At 37.4% G+C, this 27,117-nt stretch overlaps 1 protein-coding gene across 3 annotated transcripts in view; it reads left to right on the top strand.

The window, feature by feature from the left end:
* Positions 1 to 220: 220 nt before the first annotated feature.
* Positions 221 to 27,117, top strand: part of AUH (AU RNA binding methylglutaconyl-CoA hydratase) — a 121,849-nt gene continuing 94,952 nt past the window's right edge. For all 3 annotated transcript variants that reach the window (XR_014880694.1, XR_014880693.1, XM_085214474.1), the window contains exons 1-3: positions 221 to 493; positions 10,028 to 10,095; positions 10,193 to 10,280. Coding sequence is in view for 1 of the 3 variants with exons in the window: in XM_085214474.1 (XP_085070600.1) it covers positions 289 to 493; positions 10,028 to 10,095; positions 10,193 to 10,280 (361 nt within the window). In the remaining 2 variants the exon portion in view is untranslated. The remainder of the gene's footprint in view (positions 494 to 10,027; positions 10,096 to 10,192; positions 10,281 to 27,117) is intronic.

Raw genomic sequence — 27,117 nt, 5'->3', positions numbered from 1 at the left:
TCAGTGTAGGAAGCCAAATTTCTCAGCTTCAGGAGCCTCGTTACTGCTCCAAGCACCGCAGCTCGGGTCGGGGTCCGCGGCACCCCACACCCACACAGCCGAGAAGCGGCGCCCCGACGCCTCTCCATCAGCCCTTGGGCATACGAAACCGCGCGAGCCCCCCGACGAGAGCGGTCCTCGCGCCTTGGCGGCGGCAGAAGGGCGGCAATTGGAGGCGTCCCTTGCGTGGAGCCGCTGGTCACGTGGGTTCGGGAGCGAGGCTGGCGGCTGAGGGGCGCAGGCGGCAGCATGGCGGCGGCGCTGGGTGGCTTGGGCCTCTTGCACGGCCGGTTCAGGCTAGCTGCCGCGGCCGCTGCCACCTCCTCCGCCCTCGGCCCCCGCGCTCCCGTGCGAGGAGGCGCCGCCGCTTTCCCCTCAACCGGGAGGAGCTATGGATCGGAGGCGAAGGAAGAGGAGGAGCTGCGAGTGCGGTACCTGGATGAAGAGCACAAAGGTAACGGGGAAAGCGCCGACCGCTCCTCTGCCGGCTCTGCCGGCCCGGCCCGCGGCGCCCGGGCCTGTAAGCTGGGGTTACCCTATGTGCTACCGGGGGCAGGTGGGAGGCGTCACGTGGCGTGCTGCCGGCGGCGGATGCGGCTCAGCCTCTTCGTGCCGGTACTGCGGGGCCGCAGTTATTTGCAGGAATGGGTCAGCGGCCCTGCTGACTTTAATCAGAATACTCTCCTGGATGTGTGTCTCATCTGCTAGCCACTTTGCTGGCAGAAAATGAAGTTTAGAGGTCGTCTGCTACAGCATCCCACGCCTGCTGTGTGCTTGTTTTATGGGCAGACAGGGACAGAGAGGTTCTATCCACGTTTTCTTGTGTGCAGCACTGTTTTGTGACATATGTGTTTCTTTAGGTGATAGGGGGTCTTGGAATAATCATGTGTTGAGATGCGAGATTCAGTTTATAACCTTCAAAACATCCACTCAGTTATGTTAAACTTGGCACAGTTTTTGGGCACGCACCTTTGAGTAGAGCATTCATAAATATATATATATTTGTATATGTATAACTTTCAATTTTATCTTAAGGGTTAGAAGATCTGTTTTTTTAGGAGTCAGTAAGATTAATAATGTAATCTGATCCTGAAATCCACTTCTTATTGTTCTATTCCCAAGAATAGATTGTATTCCTTAAGTACAATACTTATTTACTCCTATTTTCTCAACCATCTGAGGATCTAAGAATTGGTTCTAAACATATGTCTTAATTTTAAACTTATTTTAAATTGAAGTGGAGGCAAGACAGGAGCAAAGAAGGCTTGGTAAAACGTTGGAAGGTATTTTTGCTTGTACATTCTGTGCATTATTCTTTCTGTGATGTTAGTGCACACCATCCTCCTCTCCCCATGTGACAAGTTAATCTGTGTGAGTTTACAGCATGTAATACCTATGCTCTATTAGCATGCTAATGCCATTTAAGCCCCAGTAGTTTTTGTCACTAATCTCTTAACATATCATTTCCTTCTCCAGCAGTTTCTTCTGGGCCTTTCCAAGTGGAACCCCAGCGCCATTGCCCTTCATATTCTTCCACTTCATACTGTATACGGGGGCAGACCCTGTCTTTCTAACTACCTTTCAAGACGTACACATATTTATTTGTGCTGTTTTTCTGTTCTTGTGTATACCTGCTCTTTCTGAGTTACTTGGACGAAGATGTCTTGTCCCCAGTGCTGCATGGGGAAGCAGGGAAACTGACCTTGAGCTGCCTCACTCAGAGATGCAAATCCTGTAGCACTAGATGCATCATTCAGGCAAAGTAACAAACTGCTATGCTCCATAACACTTTCACGTGACACATATACTATACTTTTTGGGAAGCTGTTAAACATATACTGAAATGAGACTGTATTTGAAAGGGCAAATTATTGAATTTTTTATTTGAGACAAAAGAATACAAAAGATTTAATTTGAATGTGTTTGTAGAATGCTTATGTGTTCTGAACAACGTGTAAATCACATTACCTTTAGTATCAATTTCCTATTACAGGTAAATATGGGTGCATTATTATTTTTTAATTAGATATGTCTTTTATTTGTAATTGTATTTGATTATCACTTCAAGGTCTGAAATTTATTAAAGCTATTGACATTTCAGAACTTCTAGCCAAGTTGCATTTGCAAACCCATTACAAATTTGGATGAATTTAGGGCTACTAGTTCAATGAGTATATGTATGGGAATGTTCTATCCTCTTCAGTTGGAATGTTAATGTACATAAAATGTGCAGATCAATTATGGTCTCATTCGAAATAGTTCTTTCGGAGCTTGAAAAATTGGTAGTTAGCTGATAAAAAAGAAAACTTTCTCTTCTATTTTTAAGTAAAAATGTTTGAGAAGCTGAGATATACTAATTTAAGGAGTGCAGGAAGATATGCAGAAGTACTTAAAGATAAAATAGTAAAGGTGTATAGTTGGGATTTTGAAAATTATTTAGTTGCTTTTTAAAAATAATGCTCAGTACATATGTATACGATTTTATGATACATGTAAGTACTTAATTAAACTACGATGAATGGAAACAATGGGAATTGTTCACGGTGCACTCAGTATGGGTTCTTGTTTCACTTAAGAAAATGCAGTAAATAGAGACAAGTGAAAAACCAACATCTCTAGTCCTTTTCCTCTCTCTCTCATTTCAGATTTTTTTTTAGTTATTTAAAAGTACATTTGGATTGATAGTGTGTTTGCATGTGGGTAATACAAATAAATTATTTCTGTAAGTACTTTTGTGTAGATGAAATTAATCTTTATAGGACAAATTACTAGTATGAATGCAGTCAGGACATACGAGTAAACTTGTTTCTACTAATTATTGAGAGTGAATGTTGTTTTGAAAACTACAAGGTACAAAATAGAGCAGATAAAATCATTAAAGCACAGTTTCCTTTGTACTGAGATGAACTGTATGTAATATGAGATCTAATCATTTTACTTAAATTAATTCACCTGTTTTGTTTAATGTAGAAAGAAATACGATCTCTCTCAGCAGTTTTAAATAATGATAGCATCATATGAATTTTGCTATCTCTCTTGAAATACAAGAACCTTTTAATATGAACTATTTACTCATAAAAATCCCATATTTAATTATGTGAAATATAATATATAATTTATATTATATAACTTAAATATGTGAAATGAGGGTGCATCTGGGAATTTACAGGTATTTTGAAGCTATCATGCATATATGTGGGTTGCTCTGAAAGAATTCCTCTTATTTCCATGGAAACTAGAACAGATCTAAAGAGCACAAAGCATTGTTTGATGGAGAAAATTCTTGGCTACAAAACACTGCTTTTCAACGTAGTCAGAACAATTAGGTGTGCATTGTCTCCATTGATGAATGAGAGCCTGCATGCCATGTTCTAAGCGCCTTCTTTACATTTGTCTTTAAAAGTCAAATCAGTTATTCTTGGAGTACTCTACCCCCTGACTTGGAAGTCTGAGATGGGGAGCAGAATAAAGCCCCACAGTCAGAGACCTACTGTTTCATCTGGACTGACACACGTCCATGGGGCCAGATGTGATCCACCTGAGGGAGCTGGCGGACGTGATTGCCAGGCTGCTTTCCATTATCTGTTAGCATTCTTGGTTAACTTGAGAGGTCACACAGAGCTGGAGACTTGCTGATATTACTTCATCTACAAGAAGGGTTTTAAAGAGGATGCATGGAACTGCAGGCATAACAGCCTGACCTTTGTGTCAGAAAATGTTATCATCTAGTAGATCATTTTGAGTGAGATCACACAGTATGTGCATGGCAGCCAGGGGATCAGGCCCAGCCAGCATGGGTTCGTAAGAAGCAGGTCTTGCTTGACCAGCCTCATCTCCTTGTGTGATCTAGTGACCCTCCTGGTGGATGAGGGAAAGGCTATTGACATAGTCTGTCTAGACTTCTATCATGTTTCAACCCTGTTTGGCCTAGTTCTGTGATGGGATGAACGGACCCACAGACCCACACCCCAGGAAGGGGGGAAAAGGGAAAAAGGTAGGGAGGTGGGCCTAGATGAGGAAAAGAGTAGCAGTGAGCTAATGAGAAAGGTTGATTTACTAAATACAATAACAGAATGTGAGATGATACAATATAATACAATGTAATTGGAATTGAAGCTAATAAATCAAATAAAATGAGAGAAAGGGAGTTTTGAAACTGAAGTCCTTACTTACTTTAATGCTGTAGGGAAGATGACCAGGGAGCACAGAGAGCAAAGAGAGCAGGAGGCAGTCTTGTGACTCCCAGTCAGTTTTATCTTTCCCCCCAAATGAAAAACAGAAGAATGAAGTCTTCTGGGAGTTGTAGTTCTCTTCTGAGCCAAGAGATGATCCACAGAACTCTTTATTTCCCAGTACACTATATGATGTTATGATGTGGAATACCTATCAGAAATCATAAAACCATGACAGACTTCATCAAAGCCTTTGACACTGTCTCCCACAGTATTCTCCTAGAGAAACTGTCAGTCCCTGGCTTGGAGAAGTACACTCTTCACTGGATAAAGAACTCTCTGGAGGCCAGGCGCAGTGTGGTGGTGGAAGGAATTAAATCCAGTTGGCGACTGGTCACGAGCAGTGTTCCTGAGGAGTCAGTACTGGGGCCTATCCTGTTTAATATCTTTATTGATGACTTGGACAGAGGGATTTAGTGCACCCTCAGCAGGTTTGCAGGTGACACCAAATTGGGAGAAAGTGTCGATCTGCCTGAGGGTAAGAATGCCCTTCAGAGGGATCTGGCCTGAGGCCAAAGCGATGAAGTTCAACAAGACCGAGTGCGGGGTCCTGCACTTTGGTCACAACAACCCCAGGCAACGCTACAGGCCTGGGGAGGAGTTGCTGGAAGACTGTATAGATGAAACGGATCTGGGGATATTCGTGGCTGCTCAGCTGAACATGGTTCAGCAGTGTTCTCAGGTGGCCAAGAAGGCCAATGGCATCCTGGCTTGTATCAGAAATTGTGCTGTCAGCAGGAACAGGGAAGTGTCCCTTTGTACTCAGAACTGGTAAGTCTGCAACTCAATTACTGTGTTAATTTTTGGTCCCTTCACTATAAAAAAGACTTGGAGGTCCTGGAGCATGTCTATAGAAGAGCAATGGAGCTGGTGAGAGACCTGGATCATGTGTCTGTTTCATAGTATGTTTGGATCTGAGAGACAGGATGTCTCAGGAGTGGAGGCAAGAAACTGTGCACTCAGAGCAGCACGGAGGGTTATGAATTTTATTTCACACATGCACACACACACATATAGAGGCATCTATTTTAGATTATCTCAGTGGCAAGCACAAACTCCATAAGCAGATAAGTGCTACTTACCTACTTTTGAGAGACAAGTGAATTTCTGAGTGGGAGAAAGAGAAGGAACATGCCTGTAGTAGATTTGAGAGGAAGTGTCAGAAGGGTGTCCTCTGCTTTAAGGCATACTTTTCCTCTCTCTTGAATCCACCACAGCCTCCCTCCTGCTTTTGTTCTCTGCAGGGTCTGCAGCATTTTCTCTACTTGCACGCTGCATCTGCATGGCCAGCATGTGATGCAGAGCTTAAGTGGAACACCTGCTTGCAAAACAAGGTAAACTAGCAAAGTCAGCTTCCTACCAAAACAGGATAAGTGGCTTTAGCTGCAAATGCTGCTTTCCTCAAAACTGTCATGCAGCCCATGGTTCTAGTCACACAGTCATCTAGTTATGCTCTCTGTCAGAATACTTTGTTCCAATTCAGGATCATTATTTGGTCAGGACCTTTTGATTCCCAGATATACCGTTTTAGGAAGAGCATCTGAAGGAACTTGAATTGTTTAGTGTAGAGAAGAGGAGGCTCAGGGGAGACTTCATAGCCCTCTACAGCTGCCTGAAAGGAGGCTGTGATGGAATGGAGGTTAGCCTCTTCTCCTGCGAATCTAGTGATAGGATGAAAGGTTACAGCCTCAAGTTCTGCCAAGGGAGATTCAGGCTGGGTTTTAGGAGAAATTTCTTTTCTGAGAGAGTAGTCAGGTGTTGGAACAGGCTGCCCAGGGAGTCATCATTCCTGGAGGTATTAATGAAGTGTGTATTTGTGGCACTAAGGGACATGCTTTACTGTGGAAATGTTGTTGGTAAGTGGACATTTGGGCTGGATGATGTTGGAGGTCTTTTCCAAGCTTGATGATCCTGTGATTCTATGATTTGTAAACATCTGCACTAGTGGAGGTAACCCATTGTCACAACTCCTGAAATGCACCACCCACCACCTCAGTGAGCTTATATCAACTGTTTGGACATTTTATCAGCAAACACTGATAAATGTCAATAGGTGCTTTTCTTTTTTCCCCAGTGGAGGAATTCAGTGACATGCCTTTGCCTTATACAAACTGCCATGTCAGATGCCACTTTGTCGGATTGCACCTATGATACCATCTGTCACATGGCAACAAAATGTAATGGAATAATAGTGGGAAGGTGCAGCCTGTTCAGTCATACCACCAACATCTGCTTCTAGTATTGTGGGTCAACATAATGAAATACGATGCATTACTTTTGGAAGAATTCTTGTATGTATGTATGTGTATCCTTTTCTCACTAAAATATGATTTTGCCGTTTATTTTCACGTGACTTAACTATGATTTTCTTTTTAACATTAAAAATTACGTCTCAGCTCTGGTAGCAAGAGTAGCATTCATTGTATGTTTGCTTTACCCTCTGTTGGGAGAGGAGGTAGCAGGTAGAGCTGCTTTGAACCAGTTTGGGATCACACAACAAACGTAGAAGTCACAATTTGGTAATAAAGAAGGAATCGGCCCTTTCTGAGGAATCAGGACTTCCCAAACACTCCAAATGAGGCAGTCTCCAAATAGAGATGCTTCTCTTTTGATTGCCAGCCTTTAAATCAGGTTAGGGAGGGGTGTGTGACCCCTTGCGGTTGCTCAGATAAATTGCTTCCACCTGTGCTCCCAGGTCTGGCTATGCCCCTTAACCAGCTGCTCAATCACTAGTTCATGCCATGACCTAACAGTTCCCATACATTCCAGCAGCTGAGAAATAATACAAACTGTCCATGACTACTTACATAGCATTGGTAGTCATCTTAGACCCTTGGAAAATCTAGCTAATAGAGTGAAATTTGATTTTTAATATATGTGATCAATAATAGACACACCTTATTTGCTGAAGAGTTTTCTGGAGTCATGTGGAAATGACTCCCAGGAAAAAATTATGAAATTAATATTGCCTTCAGCATTGTCTGAGTGGCTGTTCCTTCCTAACATATCTGCAACTTCACTGACACTGTAAACTGGAATTCCATTATTATGATATTTATTATGATTTTTATATTTGTTTCTGAATGTGATGATGAGTTTTTACTACTTTTTGCAGATAAGTTTTTTTTTTTTTTTTTTTTTTTTTTAAGATATTTGCATGCCCATAGGTGGACACTTCAGGAAGAGTGAACCATGACTAAATGTTTCAAATGAGAATGTGAGATTTTTCAAAATACATGCAGTCAGCTATTCTGTGTTGCTAACAATAATTGTTAAAATGGTTGTTGATGGTGTTTGTACTTCTTGCTATTTTTTTTTTTCCAAGAGGTTTGGTGGGATTCTGCAGTGTTGTATAGTGCCTGATTTGCCCTGTTTAGGGCAAATTTATATAAGATTTGTATACTCATATGACCAGGGATTTAAATTTTTAGGATATCCAAAACATGGAAGGAAGACCTTCTTGAACAGTTTCTTTTAGGATGACATCCAGCAATTAATTCACAGTCTTTGGCAAACTGACATGGCGAGTTGTATTCCCAGATTTTGGGGACAGGGAGATCTTGGAGTAAGCTAGGAAAGGAAGAAAGTACATTCTTGGGATTAAATCACTCAAATGGAACTAAGTCTATTTTTCTACTTCGATAATATGACTTTGAGCAAGTAATCAATTGATCTGTAGTTCGGTCATTGATTAATACACTGGGAAAATGTCCCACACCTTACTGCAGTTTTAAAAATAACCAAGGAATTTAAGGATGCCCAGACAATATTGTAATAAAGTATTAGAACAAAACTGACTCAAGCATTCAGGGAATATCTTTTAATATGCCTCATTTCCATATATGATTGTCTCATATTAGCCTCACAGTTTTCTGGTCGCAGTTATTGCTTTTCTTTTTTTTTCTTTTTTTCCCCCCTCTTATTTAAGAGATACATGTCATCTGTATTTACCTCTCACTTATCTGGGAGGGGAGACAGAAGTGATAGGTTTATGATTCGGTGGGATACTTTTAAGACTTAACTTGTATGATTTGTCTTTATGCCCTTCTTCATAGGAAAATTACTAAATATGTTTTAATGTTAATTGGGAATTCATTCTAATATTGATGATGGTAACTAAAGAGTGTTGCTGCTATTGAAAAAAACATACTTTTGCTAAGGACCTTATTTTTTAGTTAAAAAAATAGTTTTGAGATGGCAATCAGGTTAACTGGCTTTTTGTCGCTTTAAAACATGGTGCTGATTTTGCTTTACCTATGTGTATGAACATATGTATTTGAATTTGGAATAATCCTGAAAAACAAATTGCAACAGTAGAAAAGTGCTGCATTTGGAAGCATGTAGGAATTCCTGTTTGAATGCTGATTGAGGGCTGTTGTAGCTGTGTTGATGAATTTAGTTTGACTTTAGAGAACAAAGGAATGAGGGTTTTCTGGATCAGCCAGGCTCTCCTTTTTCTTGATAAGGGTTAATTGAACTTTGGGAGCAAGCAAGAGGAAAGTGTGCTCTCCTACTTGGGTTTAACCATTTTCATCTGAACTTCAGACATGGTAGCTGGTGAATGGAAGACTTCGTTTTCAAATTGGTAGCTGCAGAAGGAGCAGGAGCTCAGTTTAACAATCTGTGTGTGTGTAGGCACTTACATTCAGGAGGAAGGGAAGTGGGATTAAACACTAATAGCTCATCACTTTGAGATGTTTCTGTGAAAGAAATAGTATGTGCTGAGAAAACAAGACAGCCTCGTAAGGTGACTAGGAGAGCCAGAATATATAGAGATGGTTCTTGCTGAGCTTGGTGTTGTGGTAGTAAATACGCAGGCAAATACTGAGTTTCTGGTAGATTGATGGCAACACTGTGGGCCTTTACTGTTTGAGATAAAGGGAGCTCCCTTTTTCTCTTTCATTCCTGGTCCCAGTGCTAGTCCATTGCCTTCTTTTCATTTGGCTTGTATTTTCCAGATGAAAAACAAAATCCTGACCTTAGCAAGACTGGATCAACTTCGATGTTTAGAATTAAGGAAATTGTAATATATTCAGGAAATAATTGCCTAAAAGATTATTATCTTGTTAAACTTCTTGGGATTTTTCATGCCTGTTAAGCTAAGGGAGAAGGAATAAGGACAAGCAAATGGTGCTCCTTGTGTGACACAGATCAATGTATATGTAATCAGTCATTGAGCCAACTTATATCTAACCGGACTAAGGGAGTTATAAATACGTGATCAATGCTGTGCAGCCTTGCACTAAGTTTCTGTCTTGAGGGAGAGTTTCTGTATGTTTTTTTATTTTTAAACGGAAATTCAGATGTATTGTTGCTAGCATTCTCCCTGTGTGGCTTCATTTATCTGTACTGGAATTGCTAGTCTTAGCTGTGATAACTCTTCTTGCTTTAAGAAGTTTCTCAAAGCAAGCTATGTAAATATGGAAACAATGCATTATTTTGCTTGATTACACGTCAGCACTTTGCATACAAATGTGAAATTTGTGCATGCCTTAGGTAATTTAACATTCAACCCTTCTGACCATGTAATAGAGTTAGGGCCAGCTTTTTACTTCTTAAAATACTTCATTTCTGTTGAATACTGAAATGTTCAACACTGGAAAATTTAAGTCCGTTTTTTTCTTTCTAAAACTCAGTAGCTAAATGAATACACTAGTATGTTTCTTTTAGCACTTCTGAAATTGAAATAATTACTTGTGTGGATATTATATATTTTTCTGTATTATAACAGTGATACAATTTTTCTTCCTCTCCAGGAATTGTGGTGCTTGGGTTAAACAGATCTCATGCCAAGAATGCACTTAGCAAAAATCTTTTAAAAATGGTAAGTGAAAAGAACAGTTTCTAATATGAAGGTGAAATACTGTAATTAAATACTTTTAAAAGTGTTTGGTTATTCCCTTTCCTCCTTTTCTCTTTAGATGTCAAAAGCTGTGGATGCTTTGAAATCTGATAAGAAAGTACGAACTGTTATATTCCGAAGTGAAGTCCCAGGGATATTCTGTGCTGGTATGCAAACTTAATTTTCCTGAGAAGCTGGAAATCTGTATCTAATTTTTTGCGTGCGCGCGCACACACACACACAGATACGTTCATGAAAAAAAAAAAAAAGAGAATGGAAGAACAGAAAGAAATGAAAAAAAAAGCCCAGATTCCAAGGAAACTTGTCTTATGTATATATTCATCTCAGAAGCAAACGCAGTGGTTTTATATGATTTTCCTCAATTGTTAACAAGATCTGAATATCTGTTTTATTCTTTCTGTGTCATAAAGTGTTTTAAAAACTAACATAGTTTTTCATAGCACTAGTGTGCTATGAAATCATTTAATTGAGCTTTTACAAATTGTTGCATGTACTTCATGCGGGGGAAGAGGACCAAAAACTGCTAATACTTGTATGGAAAGCTGTATAAAAAACGTATTTTAAATATATTAAATCAACTTTAAATTAAATAAACAAAATTCATTATGAAATGTAATCTTACTGAGACTGAGTATAAAAAAACAAAGTATACACACAGCCAAAATATCAAGCAGTAAAAATGCTGTACCAGAGTTGTAAGAAAGCAAAAGCTATGAACAGCCATAAGCTGGGAACAAGAATTTGAGAATTTTTAAACATATCAAAATCAGTGGAAACAGACATGTATTTTGTAGATAAATAGTGTCTTTATATTCAGATGTGCAACAAAATGCTTTGTTCAAATTGAATCCTAATAAATTTCAATTGGTTAGATAAGTCCATTTCTTCTTTCTAGTATATGAATAGGAGGATAGAGAAGATAAATTCTAAAATTTTATGGTTCTCTGCAGTGTTTAAGCTTACTAACTACACATAACATAATTAATTCAATTTAAATGCAAAACCTTGTGTCCAGATTTAAATTGAGTAATGTGTGTAAGTAATTCTTGTGTAGTTTAAGTTTTTATTGTTATTAGTTTTCATAACTATTTTCATTCAGCTGCAATGTGTTGCTTATAAGGTTTCCATAAAGAATCATTTTGAAAAAACGGACTAGTCCATACAGCATTTAGTAATACATGTCAAGAATTTGAGTATAGGTATGATAATCAACGTATTTCATTTAAAAGTTGCATCTTGATTTTGAAAGAAGTTGTTGTAGACATTAGTAACTAACAGTAATCTTTGGAAAATAAACAGTTAAAAGCTGCCTTTTTTAAACTGAGGAAGAGTGGTGAGTGTTCAGAGGAACACATGCAAATATTTTTTCAAGTTAGGTGTTAGAAAACTTATGCAAAAATGTGTCTATTAGTTGAGTCCTTTAACAATTTTTTTTTTCCAGTTTTTTTGACATTCATGAATTTAATGGTAGCTGTAATAGAGGAAATTTGAGATCAGACTAATTTTGAGCGAAGGGAATTCAGGTATCATATTTAAATAGTATTTATGAAATTGAAGTTGCATTGTATTCTTAATTGAATGGCTTTGCAGAGCCGTTTTGTTAAGATGTAAAGACAGCTTTATTGTCTGTTTGTCTGTCTTGAAAAACAACCTGCAGTGTGTTTAGAAAGCTTATTGTGGACAACCCAGTTGTTTTGTGGATGACAGCAAGCAGTGAGGTGCTCTCGATACACCAGAAGGATGAGATAACATCCAGAGGGACCTGGATGGGCTTGAGCAATGGCTTAGGCGAACCTCATGAGGTTCAGCAAATCCAAGTGCAAGGTCGTCTTCTCTGGGGAGAACTGATGGTGGCATTTCAGTATCTAAATGGGAGCTACAGGAAAAAAGGGGACAGACTCTTTAGCAGGGTCTGTGGTGATAGAACAAGGGGAAATGATTGCTAGCTTAAAGAGTGTAGATTTAGGTTAGATATAAGGAAGAAGTCTTTTTCGGTGATGATGGTGAGGCACTGGAACAGGTTGTCCAGAGATGTGGTGGTTGCCCTGTCCCAAGAGACTTTGAATGGAGGCTAAATCAGACCCTAGGCAACCTGATCTAGGTGTGCATGTCCCTGCTCATTACAGCAGAGTTGGATGGATGTCCCTTACAATCTAAGAATTCTACGATTATATTATAAGATGCAAGAATGTTTATATGTGGCATAGGAAGGGAAAGTAACTGTGAGAACAGGAGTGAGTAAGAGTAGGACTGCATAGTTAGATCTTAAATCAGGGTTTGGAGTCAGAGTATGGAACGATTGTCGTAACTTAACAGAAATAAAAAGTGACAGATAAGAGGGTAGGTCTGTGACTAAACCGGTAAAATTATGATGTTGCAACAGTGGTAACTGGAATTCAGGGTGAGCTGGAAGATTTGAAACAGAATTTGCCAATGATAATGATCAGAAAGAGCTCAGTGGCCATATGGGTTGCTTCTGTAGAAGATGTTAAGAAGTGTATATAAAGAGAGGGAAAAAACAGAAAGCATAGTGAATATGGAGAAAACAGATAATGGGCTAGGGAAGTCAGAGAGAGGGAGGGACTGAGAAACATTGAATCTAGTGAAATATTATTTTGAGAGTCTTTATTTGGAAATTCAGTAGAACAGAAGAAAGTTTTCAAACTTAAGATTAAAGGACAACGTTTTATTTCAAAATCACTCAGTTTCTTCTCAAAATTGAAGGATCGTCTTGTGAAATGTCTTATTTGCTTTTGCACCATGGTGCAATTCAGTTAGGCTAAACTCTGAATGTTTAATTTTTTCTGTATTTCCTCATTTTTTTCTTGCGTATGTGGGAATGTATAGTTTTAAAAACACATTTTTTTACGATGATATTTTGGACCACCATCTGGTATTTGACTGACCACAGATTGAGAAACTTTGTCCTAGAGTGTAGTTCCCTTTTATGTCTGGAAAGAAATTAAAGGTCCTTAAATCTTGCCATTCCTCAGCTATCAACAAAAATCTATGAAAGCCACAAGCCAAATGTCTTGTTTCCTTCAAAGGGCTAGTCCACAAAAGCTCACATCTAACTGATGCTTGCTAAATGACACTGTGGTTGATTAAGGGATTTAAAGTCTGCTGAAGAATAGTGGATTTGAGGATGGTTCCAAATTATGGGATTCTTACATGGTGAACTGAGAGAAAAGAGGAGGAATTCTGTAAAAGACTACAGAGATGTGCCAGCAGTTGTATACTTTCATTTCTGCTTTCTTGTTCATTTCGAGTATTTTGCTTCTCCTGTTCCCTTTGTATCTCCTTTCTGATGCTCTTTATGGATGCAGGAAGTTCTTCATTAATGCTCTAGTACTGATCAAAAGGGGTATGTAGAAATCAATGAAGGGCCTAGCTGCATGCATTATCATAGAATCCTTAGAGTTGGAAGGGACCTTTAAAGGTCATCTAGGGGTTCTGTGATTCTATGGAAAATGCATCCTAACACATCTAGCTGTGTTCTTCAGAGGCTTTCTGCTTCTGTTCCAGGTTCTCTGGCTGGAGCTCACTTCTTAGCCTTTCTTTGTATAAAAGTAAATAAATAAAATATTAGCCTTTCTGCATTGAACATATGGGACCAGTCTTGGTTTACATGGACTTGTGTTGTATGTCTTCCAGTTCTGCAGCCAAAACAGCTGAGTGTGCAAGAATTTGTTATTCAGTATTGCTTCACCAAAGAGAACTGCACTAAGTAAAATAGAGATTGTGAGATTGATAAGTTATTTTCTTTGTGTATATGTGAACCAAAGAAGGCTTGAGGGCAGTTTCTAATTGATAGATTTGTGTACTTGTTCCTGGGAGACCTTCTTTTCAGAAATCTTTGAGACATATCAGACATGTCAGAATATGGATAGTTAACCTTTTTGTTGCTGTTGCAACTAGCTTTACAAGGTAACTTGAAAAACTTGGGTATTGGAGCTCTTTAAAAACCACTTTGATCTAAAACAGTTTAAGTCATCCAGCTTTGCCAATTAGCTCCCCTCTTGGAAATGCAGAAGTAATCTTTCTGCCAACAAAAATTCATAGCTTGAGTCTGTGGTGTGAATAAAACCAACAGAAGTGTTGTTTTTTTTTTTGTTTGTTTTGCATGATTTCTGTACATCGAGACTTTCTTTCCAGCACAGCTAAGTTAGTTATGTGGTTTGTACTTTATGGCTGGCATTTCCAGCTGGTATAGTTTTTCTGGCAGAGGTTTATGAAGTAGACAGGCGTGGGAGAGCCAATCCTTGAAAACTTCATTTATGAGTTTTTGTTGTGGACTGAATGAAGATGCAGAGGGGGAAAACAGTGCTGCTAACAACCCTCAAATACTTCACCTACTCTTGCAAGAGTAATACAGAAGTACAAATGTGGTTAGAGTCTCCTTTTTTTTCTTCCCATTTTCTGTTTGCTTACTTAACAGAGGATAGTACTTTCCCAGATCATAATTTGGTCCTAAGGGCTCCAGCTCATACATAGGAATTGAGAGTAGAGTTAATGTACTACTCCACAGTTCCCTTCTGAGGACTGAAATAACATGTGAAAATACTTTAGTGCCTTCTAAATATTTTTGTCACTATAAGCGCATTTAATTACTCTAAGTAAATCCCATCAGAGGTCGATTATAGCTAGGTTCTGTCTCTTTTCACTTCAGACTTTTACCAACGCTTAGATTCAAACTGGTGCAAGCTGCTGGTAGACCACCAGGCTCATTGGCAGGTTGGTCAGTTGTGTGACAGCTTTGTCCTGTGAGTGTACTCATAGTAATCTGTTGAGTTTGGAGTTTACAGCTTGTGTATGCCTGATGCTTATTATTTTTCTTCTTAATTTTGTTTTTCATGTTTCCCTGAAACATCTAACAGCTGTCATGATTTTCTGTAACACTTACTGAACAACTTGGCCAATAACATGCTTGCTCAAATTATGGCTTGGTACTCCAGTTTACAGAGAGAACGTCCATTAAGAAAAACTGGTTTTAAAAGTCTTTCTTTTGGAAATACCTCAATTAGATAATTCCTTGTGTTATCTATCCTGAAGAAACATTGAATTTCAGAAGAAATTGCAATAAGCAGAAATTTTATCTTGACCTTAAACATGAGAGAGCTCTTGTGTTCTTAAATGATTATGTATATGATTATAGCCTCGTAATGTAGCTCAGATTAGTTCAATGTATTATTTACTTGATGTTACTCTTTATATCTTGCCCATATTTACTTGAACCTCATTGCTAATTGTGGAACAAAGTACTACACAATAGCAAACAATAATAATAAATTACATGTAGTTAATGCAGCAGTTGCTTTTACAATACATAGTTGTATGCATTAGCTTATGCATTTATAGTTTATATTAGTTTATACATTTATTTGTGGGGGGGAAAAAAAAAAAAGAATGAAAAGGTTTCCAGGAATTTTCTCTATAATAGTACAAGAAAAAATGTCATTTCTTTTATCTCCAAAAAGAAAGATCGGTATATTACCAAGGCAAGTGGACCCCCGTGGAGAATGGTATACAGGACCTGAGGGAATTATCCATGTTAATGTATAATATTGACCTGAACAACGAGATCAAGATCCCAGATGATGTCAAGGGCTCACAACCTATAGCTATCGTATGCCAACACTGGCAGTAATGGCCAATATAACAAAAAAAGATAGATGAAGTATCTAGCCTACTTTGAAAACATGAAGAAAATCTCTTCCTCCCTACAGGCCTATGTCTGATTGTGGACAAACTGATTCAGTGGCTTTAAGAGAAAAAAATTTCTCCCTTACCTGTACAAATAATTATCTCAGCTGTTAGAAGTAAGTTTTACTGTGCTTGAGAGAGAGAATATAGTAGATACACGCTACATGCCACCTTGTGGGTTTTTTTCTGCCTAGAAATAATCACAGAACAGGGTTGTTGTAGGAAAATTTTTGCACCAGTTTGCAGTAGGCAGTTCCCCGGGCAGAGTAGATAGTATGATCTTATTTCTGAGTTTCATAATGAACCTTTAGATTCACATTCATGAGAAGTGAGTGATGAATAAAATAATAAGAACTAGAGGGGCCCTTTCTTCAGGTAGAGTTGAGTTTATTTGACTGTGTGGATTTGATGGACTGGCATAAGAGAACCAGATGAGTATAACATTCTAGTGAATACTGGTGCACAGTGTACTGTAATGCTATGAAGCTATAACGGGGCAGAATCCATCTGTATTTCTGGAAAGAGAGGAGGATCCCAAAACCTAACTGTATTCGAAGCTGAAGTGAGCCTAACTGGAATGGAGTGATGAAAGGACCCCATTACAGCTGGCCCAGAGTTCCTTGCATTGTTGACATAGATTCTCTTAGGAGGGGATACTTCAGGGACTTAGAAGGGTGCCTGTGGGCTTTTGATATAGCTGTCTTGGAGGTGGAGGACATTAAGCAGCTGTCTACCTTTCCTGGTCTCTCAGAAGACCATTCTGTTGTATTTCTAAGAAGAGAGGAAAAGCAAGTTGATTACTATCGCAGCTATGCACTGGCTGCAATATCTCACCAACCAAGACTCCTTGAAAGCTTATTATTGATTGGAAAGCCAAGGAATAATCAGCAAGACTCACTCACCCTTTAACAGTCCCATATGGACATTATGAAAGTGCAGTGGCTAACAGTGAACTATCCTGGTCTGAATGAAATCAAGCCACCACGGAGTACTGCCATGCCAGACATGCTAGTACTTTGAAATGAACTGGAGTCAAAGACAGCCAAGTGGTATGCCACTCTCTCTTTTGCCTGATAATGATTAACTGATGAGCTGTCTTCCTGTGTCTTTCTTGACCCACAAACTTTTCCGTCTTATTTTCTCCTTATTTCTTGTTGATGAAAGGATTGAGAGGGTTGCTTGGTGGGCACCTGACAACCAGACTAATTGACCAACTAGTTAATATGGATTTTTAAAAGGTACAACATTTTGGCTGCCCTGAGGGACTGATTATATAAAATCTTAGAGAAACTAGTTTGGAAAAGGTAGTAGATGAAAGCTAAAGGAAGCCTTATCTCCAGTTGAGAGTAGTGACTAAGGAGGCTAGAGTAGATTAACTGCAACAAGACAGACTCAATCTGAAGCTGTCTGTTTCTTTATTCTGTGTCTTGTGTAAGATGCAGTGTTCTTTTCCTCAGGTTTATCCAGGGCATCCACTCAGATGTCTTTCTGTTCCTGTGTTGTGTACTCAAAACACCTGCTTATCCATTTCATCTGGATCTTACATTCTCTAGTGATAAGTTTAGTTTTTCTTTCAGTGCAAGGATACCTTTTATTTACTGTGTAAGAGAGACTCAGGTTTGTCACTAATTGAAGACTAGCTGAATTGACGTTACTTTTACCCACGCAATACTTTTCTTATAATTTTTTTCATAGATTGTAGTGGAAGTAGAAACAGCTTTCTACACTGCTAATGTTGCCGCAGTATAATTCTTTTATTCTTAAAAAAAAAAAGAAAAGAAAAAAAAGTTTATGGTAATTAGTTTATTCAGCTCCAGGATGCCAGTTAAGGATATTTCCTTGCAGTTCTTATTCCTTTTTTGGAAGTTTTTATGAGCTGTAGATCATAGCTCATTGTAATTTGTAAGCTCATTGTAATTTGTGAAGCTGGTAAATAATGTATTTGAGATTAGGCTATTATGGAAAGACACTTAGAGAAGCATTTTTTAGCTTTATTTTTGTTTAATTGATGTAACTTTTAAATTTGCCTTTTGAAGTTAATGGTGCAGTGTTTCACCATTCTTCTTTCACCATTCTTCCTTTTGTGTGACATATGTGATTCAACAATGGAAATGTAAGTGGCTGGTGAACCCTAGTAATACAAGTGATCTTCACTCTCCTTTTCTATTGGAACAGAATTCATCTTGGACATGAGATCTCTTAAAATTATTTTAAAACAACAGCTTTGTCCAAGTTGATCCTCTGCTTATGGTGATGATTCTTAAAGAGTATAAACCATGAGTGTCCAGTTTTTTTTGCTTGCCTGAGTGAATAGTAGTTGTCCTGGACTGCATATAAAATGTGTAATATAGTTAATGTATTTAAGTAACAAAACTAAATGTATTTTTGTTGCTCTGGTTTTTATTTTAATAAAAAACATAAATCTAGTGGTATATTTGACCCTGTTTTTGTGAAATTAGTGTGTCAGTATCTAGTTTGGTGGAAATTGTTGCAATTGTTAGTTTTGAAGGTGTTTGTCAGGAATTTTTGATGAAATATTACTCTTTCTATGCTTCTTCCTTGACAGTAATTGTTCAGAAATATACATATTGCCAAAAAGTGATGACATGAATAAGGTGTGGTTGTGAAGCGAGGGGTATATTTCTCTTGTAAGATGATAGGCCTTATAAAAGTCTGGTAAAGACAAACTACCTAATTATTATTTTTTTTTATTTGAATGTCTCATTACAACTCTACACATTCCATTTGAAAATTGGCAAGTAATGTATGTTGACTGAAAATGGAGTTACAAATATATCAAAAATTGATTTTTTTGGAAATCTTGAAAACTATTCTCAAATTTATTGAAATAGAAAGCAGGGCTGCATGTTTTTTTACTGTTCACAGGACTTTGTTTAGCCAGTGTATTTAAATGCATGAAATTATTTACCATAACTTGACCTTGCCATAATTTAAATTCCATTTCAAATCATGTTATGGTTTGAAATGTAGCGCAGATAAGTTGATTTCATCTTGAAGATGTATGTTTAACTCATTTAAATGAGTGATCAAATCCACCAAAAATGCTCAATCTGTGAGTCATTTTTAATTTTCATGTTTCATCTTCAGATTAATCTGCATCTTCACATACGAATTCTCCTTTTGATTCCATGAAGGACTTGTTTGCATTTCAGAAATCATAAAATCTTTCCAGCATTTTACCCTACCAGCTTCCTTCATTTAAAAAAAAAAAAAAAAAAAAAAAAAAAAGGATGTTCCCATAATCAGCATCCAATTGGTGATGATTCGGTCCCCTGGACTTTATTAAGTTCACAGCTTACAAGACATTAGTCATTTCTAAAGCTCTTGCAGGTCAATTTTCTTGGTGTGTGACACACCAAGTGGTATTTCATTAAACATGAGTTGCCAGTAGCAATTGCATCATCTTCTATTAATTTTATTAAGTCCCTCTTTTCTACCAATCATACTGGGGTAATGGTAGGTACGTCATATTTGTTGACAGAGGTGAAAGAAAATTGCTTTTATGAGGTTTTTTTGCTGCATCAAACAAATACAAAGATTTAGTTGTGTCTTTTAGTGATAACAAAGAAGCCATTTCTACAGTGATATTGTATTTGTTATCAGTACCTCTGGTGAAAACGGCAAGGTGAGCCGTGTCTTAGCATCAGTACTTCCATCTATCACTAAAGCATAAAATTTGAAATTAGCAGCCTTACTCTTTAAATTTCTCTCAACAGATTTTCCTGTTTCTTCAGAAAACTTTTTTTATGAGGATACATTATATCTGCCACACTTTCCATATACTTTCCTTACTCAATAAACTCAGCATCAGTAAATGGTTTTAACTTCATTTCAAATGGAAGGACACAGCCACTGTTGTGATGATGTGGCAGTAGAAGTCAGACCACACTGCAAGCTGTGCTGGGCTGCATGCAGCCCACGGGTTGTGGTTTGAACATACCTGGTATAAACTTTCCAAGTGAAATTTATGTACTTGTGGACAGTGACATAGTTGGACGATCTAGCTTGGTGACTAGTCCTTTCCTATTGTAACAGAGCACTTACCTAAGGTTTGTATGTAAAACAATCACATAGAACTATAATCCATATCTGTTATTTGAAGTATTGGGTTATTTGCAGGATGGATATCTGTCTTTAGAATTAATTTTGAGTAAAAATGGGCTATGTATGGTGCCATTGAGCAGATTGGTGTGTACTGGAAAGTTTACAAAAAACAGAGTTAAATTATTTAACTTAGGCTATGAAAGAATGTACTAAGCTTGTGGTAAGTTTCAACAGCTGTTTAAAAACAAAGGCTATGCTTATTTTTTGTTTATTCTGTATAAATAACTTAAAATGTTATCATTATTGTTTGCTTTTAATCTGCTAAAAAAAAAAAATTATAGAATTAATGTGGATTTTTTTTTCTATTCTCACCTGCCTTGAAAGTATCAAATTCTAGGTAAAATTTGAGAGGGTGGAATCTCTTAGTTCTTTAGTTTAAGAAATGGCTTGTGACAAGAAGTGATAATGACCTTCTCAAAGCCCTTACAACTTATTATAAGAGCATGCAGAATAAGTTAATCAAATCGAGTGCCTAAAATTGTTAAATTCAAATATTGATACAAAATAAGCCATTACTGTTTTGTGGAGATGTAGTCATAAAGCTTAAATATACTGCTGAAAAAATTACTTTATATTTGAGTTCTGTGTATGGTTTTCAAGTTTGCTCTTCTCTTTCTAGCAGCTGTACAAAAAACCTAAGGAAACTAACATCTGAAAGCTACTCTTAGCCTTTGTGAGTTCCCATCTTACGTATAATTTACAGTAGATTGAAAATTTTGGAAGTTGGGTTTGTTTTCTGTACTGCACTGTGCTTCTGTTTACAGATGGGACAGGTTTTACTTTAGAGCTACCATTTTTTTCATAACTAGATAACTGAATGTAATTTCATTAAGAAAAAGAAGTATAATATAGATTGCAAATAAACGAACTGGATCCTGAACAGGTAGAGAACTTAGACAGTTTTTTGAGATGTTTGAAACTGACACAATGCTCAAGATCTTCTGGATGGCTACAGAAATAATGAAGTGTCCTGAGCAGAAATTTTTAGTACATGCGGTTGACACAAACAGAAGCTGTGGAGAAGTGTCTTCAGTTGTGTCCCAGAATTTAAATGAAAGAGTCATCTTGTCATGATGATTTCTGAAGTACTGAAGTACACTTAACTTGAGTATCTAGAATAGTGGAATGTGCGTGTAGACTTTGAAGTACATAATGAATTTCAAGAAGTGGAGTATTTTCTAAGATGTTTTCTAGTAGAAAAAACTAAAATGTGAAACACATTTTATATTTGAAAAGCTATGTTTTGCAGTAGATACCTTTAGATTTTTTTTTTTTTCCATCACTAGTATTTGGACGCTGCTTTCTAGGTATAAAGCAAGTCTAAATTCTTAACTTCAGTCTTTAGAAAATAATCAGAAATAGTTTTGCTCTGTATTTGTCATTTCTGCTAGTACATTTCTCTAAGGTTTGAACTGCAGTGTCTTTGGTAATGTGACTGGGTTGTGTGAACTTGTGTGTAGTAGAAATGCATATTCAGTGGTTACACTACATGTTTAATATAACTGAAGTGCATTTGATTTTGGCTTTGTAGATATTTTCTGTAATATTTCTGTCAAGTTTGCCTTTTTTTCTAGATCACTTATGTAGATGAATTCCTGAATTTTGTATGCTTATTACAGTGGGCTTGACTTTCACACTGGTCTTAGAGATTGCTTTAAAAGCTTTTCTTGAACTTCTTGTACACTCGTAAATGCGTAATTTTTGTGTTCATTTCTGTGTCAGAGACGCTTGAGATTAGATGACTATTTTTATGCCCATGTCGCCTTGGACAACAGTCTATACCATATAAGAAATTTCTATATTCTTCTTCTGGGAAAGCAGTGGTTTCTTGTATATGCAATTTATTGATGTTCATGTGAACTTGACCGTGGAAAAAATGGCGTAGCTTAACTGAAAATTTATTTCACCATCAACAGACCACTTCTGGTATCTGCGTCTGTCAAAGCCTGAGAAATGCAAGATGTAGTGCTGTTGAAGTCTTTGATTTTGTAGGGTTGATGAATGGGGAGGATGCTGTTTCTGAACAGCCTTTGTTTCTGCCAAAGAGAGTTAAGTCTTCTTGGTGTGTTTGAGAATCTTCTGTTCAGGAAAAACCTTAATGTGGTTTAATTTGTTGTCCTTTGTTGAATTCAGTACGTATATTAGCTAAGTTGATTTCATATCCAAAGCTAGAACATTATCTGCACAGTTTTCACTGATGTTTCCAGGCTATTTGAAGTTATAGGGTAGTTTGGGTGGGTCCTCTGATAACTTGGTATGTATCTGCCTTTAGCTCTTTGCAGGCATTTTGAAGTATTTGAATTGTCTCGTCTGTAGCTGACCCATGTGTTGACAAGTGCTTTGAGTCTTAGTGGTCTTTTCATATAAATTTGTATATGACTTGGCTGTGATTAACTTGTTTTTCATTGTAGAACACCGTATGGTTCTGTATTTTATTTTTGTGACCTAAACAGTGTTGATGATAAACTAGTGTTCTAGCTGTTGCTGAATAGAGCTTACTCAGTGTTAGATTGTCTCTATTTCTTACACTGCTCCCTCTGTTCCCAATGCAATGAGTAGTCTGGGCTTTGACAAAGCTTGGGTGGGGACAGCTGACACCAGTGAACCAAAGGGATATTTCATATGATGTCATGCTCAGAAGTAAGACTGGGAAGATTTTCTTATAGTAAATAGACCTTACTTGGGCACTGGCTGAGCATCAGTCTGCTACTGGTGAGTGATTGCATCTCTCTTTTTTTTTTTTGCTCCTCACCTTTGCTTACTAAACTCTTTTCTAAACCCATCAGACTTCTTGCTTTTGATCTTCTATTTCTCTCTATGGTTCTGCTGGCGGAGAGCAAGTAAGCAAGTAGATGGGGGTAATTACAATGAAATCTTGAGTCACTAGCTGTGATAGCTCCAAGAATGTCATGTGTGTTGGGAATACCAGTATTAGTGTGATGATACCATACTCTTCTTTCGGATATTTGAAATCACTGTAGCTTTGTTTCAACAGATGTTGGGTTATTGTTTTTTCCATTTCATCTTTAGAGCACAGTGATGTACTCGTAATTAAGAGTATTTGATATTTGGGGTATTTGGGGTGACGTTATTTACCTATTTTAATATAAAAGTATCCTTAGTATAGCTCAGGTAGAAGCAGAGTTTTGGGGAAAAAGGTTCTTTCTGTACCTCTAGTCCTTCATGGCCTCCAGCTTGGCCAAGCTTTGAGACATGCCTTGAGGTTATGCATTTTCACTACTTTTCCTTTTGTTAGCAACTGATTTTTACTGTGATCTGGAATTGCGGTGCCTTAGAGCATTAGATGTTAGGTAATCCATTTGAGTTATATTCTTAAGTTAGAGAATTTTATGTGGGTCAGGGATGGACATAAATCTGAGTTGGAAAGAGGCTTGGCTGAGATGAGTTTGTCCCTTTGATCTTCTGTGCCCACTTGCACAGTAGGAGCTAATGGAAGAGCAATATAACCAAGGATTGGTTTAGTCTCTGTGGAGAGCACTTGCAGACACTGAAAAAGAGGGGAGCAAATTCTTACATCTTTGCCTCCCCATCCAACAGTATTGCTCCTGTCAAACAAGACATCTCCCAGTCACAGCACATCTTGACCAGTGTTGATATTGAATGCCCTGTTATTAAGGGAAATGCTATGGCCATGGGACTCAGTAGGTCAGTTTGATGGTTGGACAAGATGGTTGATCTTGAAGATCTTTTTTGACCTGAATTATGCTTCTATGCTGTATAGACTTGTTTCAGCGACAAACTTTCCCTTTAAATCTTTCATTTCAATTCTTAGGGTAGAGAAAAATTCTCAGTACTCAATTTCTTCAAAGCGGGGTTACTATACTAGCCTGCATTAAGACATTTCTGAAACTTCATTGAAGGGCTGCTCTGAAAGTAATGCCTCCTATTTTATTATGTTGATGCATGATGTCAGAGGCAGATGGTGGTGGTATGGCAGTAGAAGTTGAACCTTCCCACCAGTATTCTGTTACCCTTAGTTGCCATGTGACAGATTGCAGCAGAGAAGTAGTCTGACAAATCAGTGTCTAACATGGAAGTGCATATGAAGCAAAGATGTGAAATTGAATTCTTCCATGTGGAAAAAATGGCACCTATTGACATTCCTTGACACTTTCTAAATGTTTATGGAGTCCAAACAGTGGATGTGAACACGGAGAGATGGTGGGCAGTGAGTTTCAGCAGTGGTGAGAGTGAGTCACCTCTGCTCACACAGATTTTTACAAACATGACTTGCAGGTTCTTGTTCATCTCTGGCAAAAATGCATAGCTAATTTTTCTCTTGAAAAATAGTGTCTTGTAGTTGAGAATTTTATCTATCAAAGAGTATTATTGTGCTCTCTGCATTGATTGTCGTTTCCATGGAAATAAATATGTGGCACTGTTTTTGTTGCAACTTACCTATCTTTTCAGGTTTCTTGTTAATGTAATACATTTTAGATTCCCAAGATAGTTTTGTGTATTTTGAAATAGCATTTTGATGGTACGGAAAATGCAGAAGACTTTGTTAGACGGAATCCTGACTTTAATAGTATTAAGTTGTTCATGGTTTGGTTTTGATAACAGGTCACAAGGAATGTTGAGCCATTTTTTTTAAACTCCAGAATAATACCAAACTCATTTTTATCATTATGATAAAAGCCTACCTAATTTGGTTAACGTAACTCACTCTTTCTGTCAGCTTCACATCCTGGTTAAGAGAAAGCAATCAGGAGTTCATTATTATGTGTGAATTCTATGTCTGTCATAGATTCTCTCAGATTTGCTCAAAACCTGCAAGCTTGCTTTCAATGGTTAGAATTTTTGCAAGACAATTTCAAGGCATATGGATTCATTTTTTGTCAAAATGTGTACTCTGACATCCGTGTTCCATTTAAAATGGTGAAGGGCAGGTAAAGATTACATTAACAGAAAGGTACCAATTACTGGTTAGCCTCACTAGCACTAAATTGATAAAAGTATCATTTTGGCTAAACTTCTGCCACCTTAGACATCAGTGGTAAATGAATCTGTGCTTAGATGAGGAAGTTAGTTGTGGTTTTTTTTTTTTTGATTGTATCATATACCTCTGAACATTTCATTTAACATTGGAGTTTATAAGGTCCAGATCTCTCCCATGAATATTAAGTCAATTTAAGTTGAAATACTTAGTCTATTTGAAATGCTCATGTCACTTCTGTATACATTTGACATCTTGACCTGCTTCTTCAGGGTTTTCTGGGGGCTGTGTTGTCACAGTGCGCAGTACATCCCAACTAATCTTTTTGCTTTCTACTAAGTGCCAGTGGCAACTGTTTTCCTTACTGGTGTGGGCAAAGCTTGCTTTTATATGAAGCTTGTCATTTATATCCATATCTGAAAATACTTTGTGGTAAAAATAATCTGATTTCATATGCTTAGTGGTAATGTGCTAAAAATAGAGTATGTGTGCAGTGCTTGGCAAAAATAGTTGATGCATGGTACAGAATTACTTTCCACTTGGTTGTGAAAAGAATAAAATGATCGTGTAGCATGGGTTTTTAGACATATCTGTATTTATGGCTTTTTTGTTTTAAGATAGTTTGTAACAGTTTCATATCTACTTTCTTACTTCCTCCTATAAATAACATAGAGTAACACACAGTGAAACTATGCTTTTGTGTCCTAATTGTCATAAACACGAAGAATGAAGAGAAACTTCTAGTAATCCTTTAAATTTTTTGTCTGCTCTTGTCTTTTTGCTTTGTTGTAGGTTGCAATTTAAAAAAAAAAAGATACTTTTTAGCAGCAGCATCTGAATTAGATGAGTAACTCTTAAAAGGTAGCAGAGAACAAATTAAGCAGCGTAAGTATAACATACAATTGTTTATGCATTTATGGTTCTGGTATGTTTGATGATGTATGCAGTGATGTAGAAAAGATTGGATATTTGGCTGTAATGAAAGTTGTATCAATTTTGTAGGTGAATTATTAAAGCCGTCAATGGGCATCAGCTTTCTAAGTTTCAAAATATTTTCTGATGTCAAAGTGCTACAGGTAATATGAAAGTGAAGAAATTATGAAGTTTTCCTTTAAATCATTTTCTTGTATAATTTTTACTTTTTTCCTATTTAGAAGCTGGTCTGCTATGTATGTTTTAATAAATAGAAATGTATGTGTATATGCAGATCAGGCAGTAAAAGATTCTACAACTCTTGTTCCCTTACACACGCACACACAAATTAAAAATAAAGTAAAAGAAATACACCTCTTTGTCAGATACTGCCTATTTTAGGCAAAGTGCAATCCTCAAACAGGTATTTAAAAAAGGGCCAGATATGTAGTTGTTTACAGTATCCTTAATTTTTGTTGTTATTTTTTTCCCAATTATAAGTCAGTAGTTTACATAAATCGTGAAGCATTAGAGCTGTGTTGAATATAAGAAATATAGTGTCTAAAATAGTCGCTTGTTGATATTCTAACGTTTCTTCATAGAGTTTCTGTCACCAGATGGAAATGGGTGAATATGTGAACAAACATTATGTACTTTTTAATGATTGAGCTCAAATACCACCAATCCATTTTGTAATTTGTTAAGCTATTCCAGATGGCAGATGATATTCCAGTGTTTGATCTCCATCCTCTTTCTTTCTGCATAGTAAGTTGCTGACAAGTTTATTAGATGATCTTTTAAAAACAGAAGAGATCAAATATACTTAAAGCATTTTAAAATAACAAGTCCTTAGAAAACTGAATTGAGTTTGCAGTGTTGATTCTGTAATTAAACTCACTGGATGGGAAATCTTGTTTTATGCAAATGTTTTCATTTATTTCTCTGTCTTTTCAAAGCTTTTGGGGACAGTGGTAGTAAGGGGAAGTACTGATCATGAATAGCTTGACTTGTGCTTTTGAGAAATAGATTTGCAGCTACTGTTTTCCTGTCTAGCTACTCTGTGAACAAAGCATAATTAAGGATGTTCCTGCTTATGGCTCAGATGCTTACTACTCCTTACATCCTCACTATCCTGTGTGGAATGGCAAGGCTCTGGTCTTGAGTGGTAATACGAGCCAAAGATGTTGCTGAAATTCTAGTAATCTTAATGCTTTTTTTTTTTTAAATATGTGTGTAGAGAGGCAAATGTTGAGGAAGGGAATGGTGTTCAAGACCTAGTCTTTCTG

The sequence above is a fragment of the Meleagris gallopavo genome, chromosome Z (genome assembly GCF_905368555.1).
Source record: "Meleagris gallopavo chromosome Z, MGAL_WU_HG_1.1, whole genome shotgun sequence".
NCBI classification, from domain to species: domain Eukaryota; kingdom Metazoa; phylum Chordata; class Aves; order Galliformes; family Phasianidae; genus Meleagris; species Meleagris gallopavo.
This window is presented reverse-complemented; position numbering and strand designations above follow the sequence as displayed.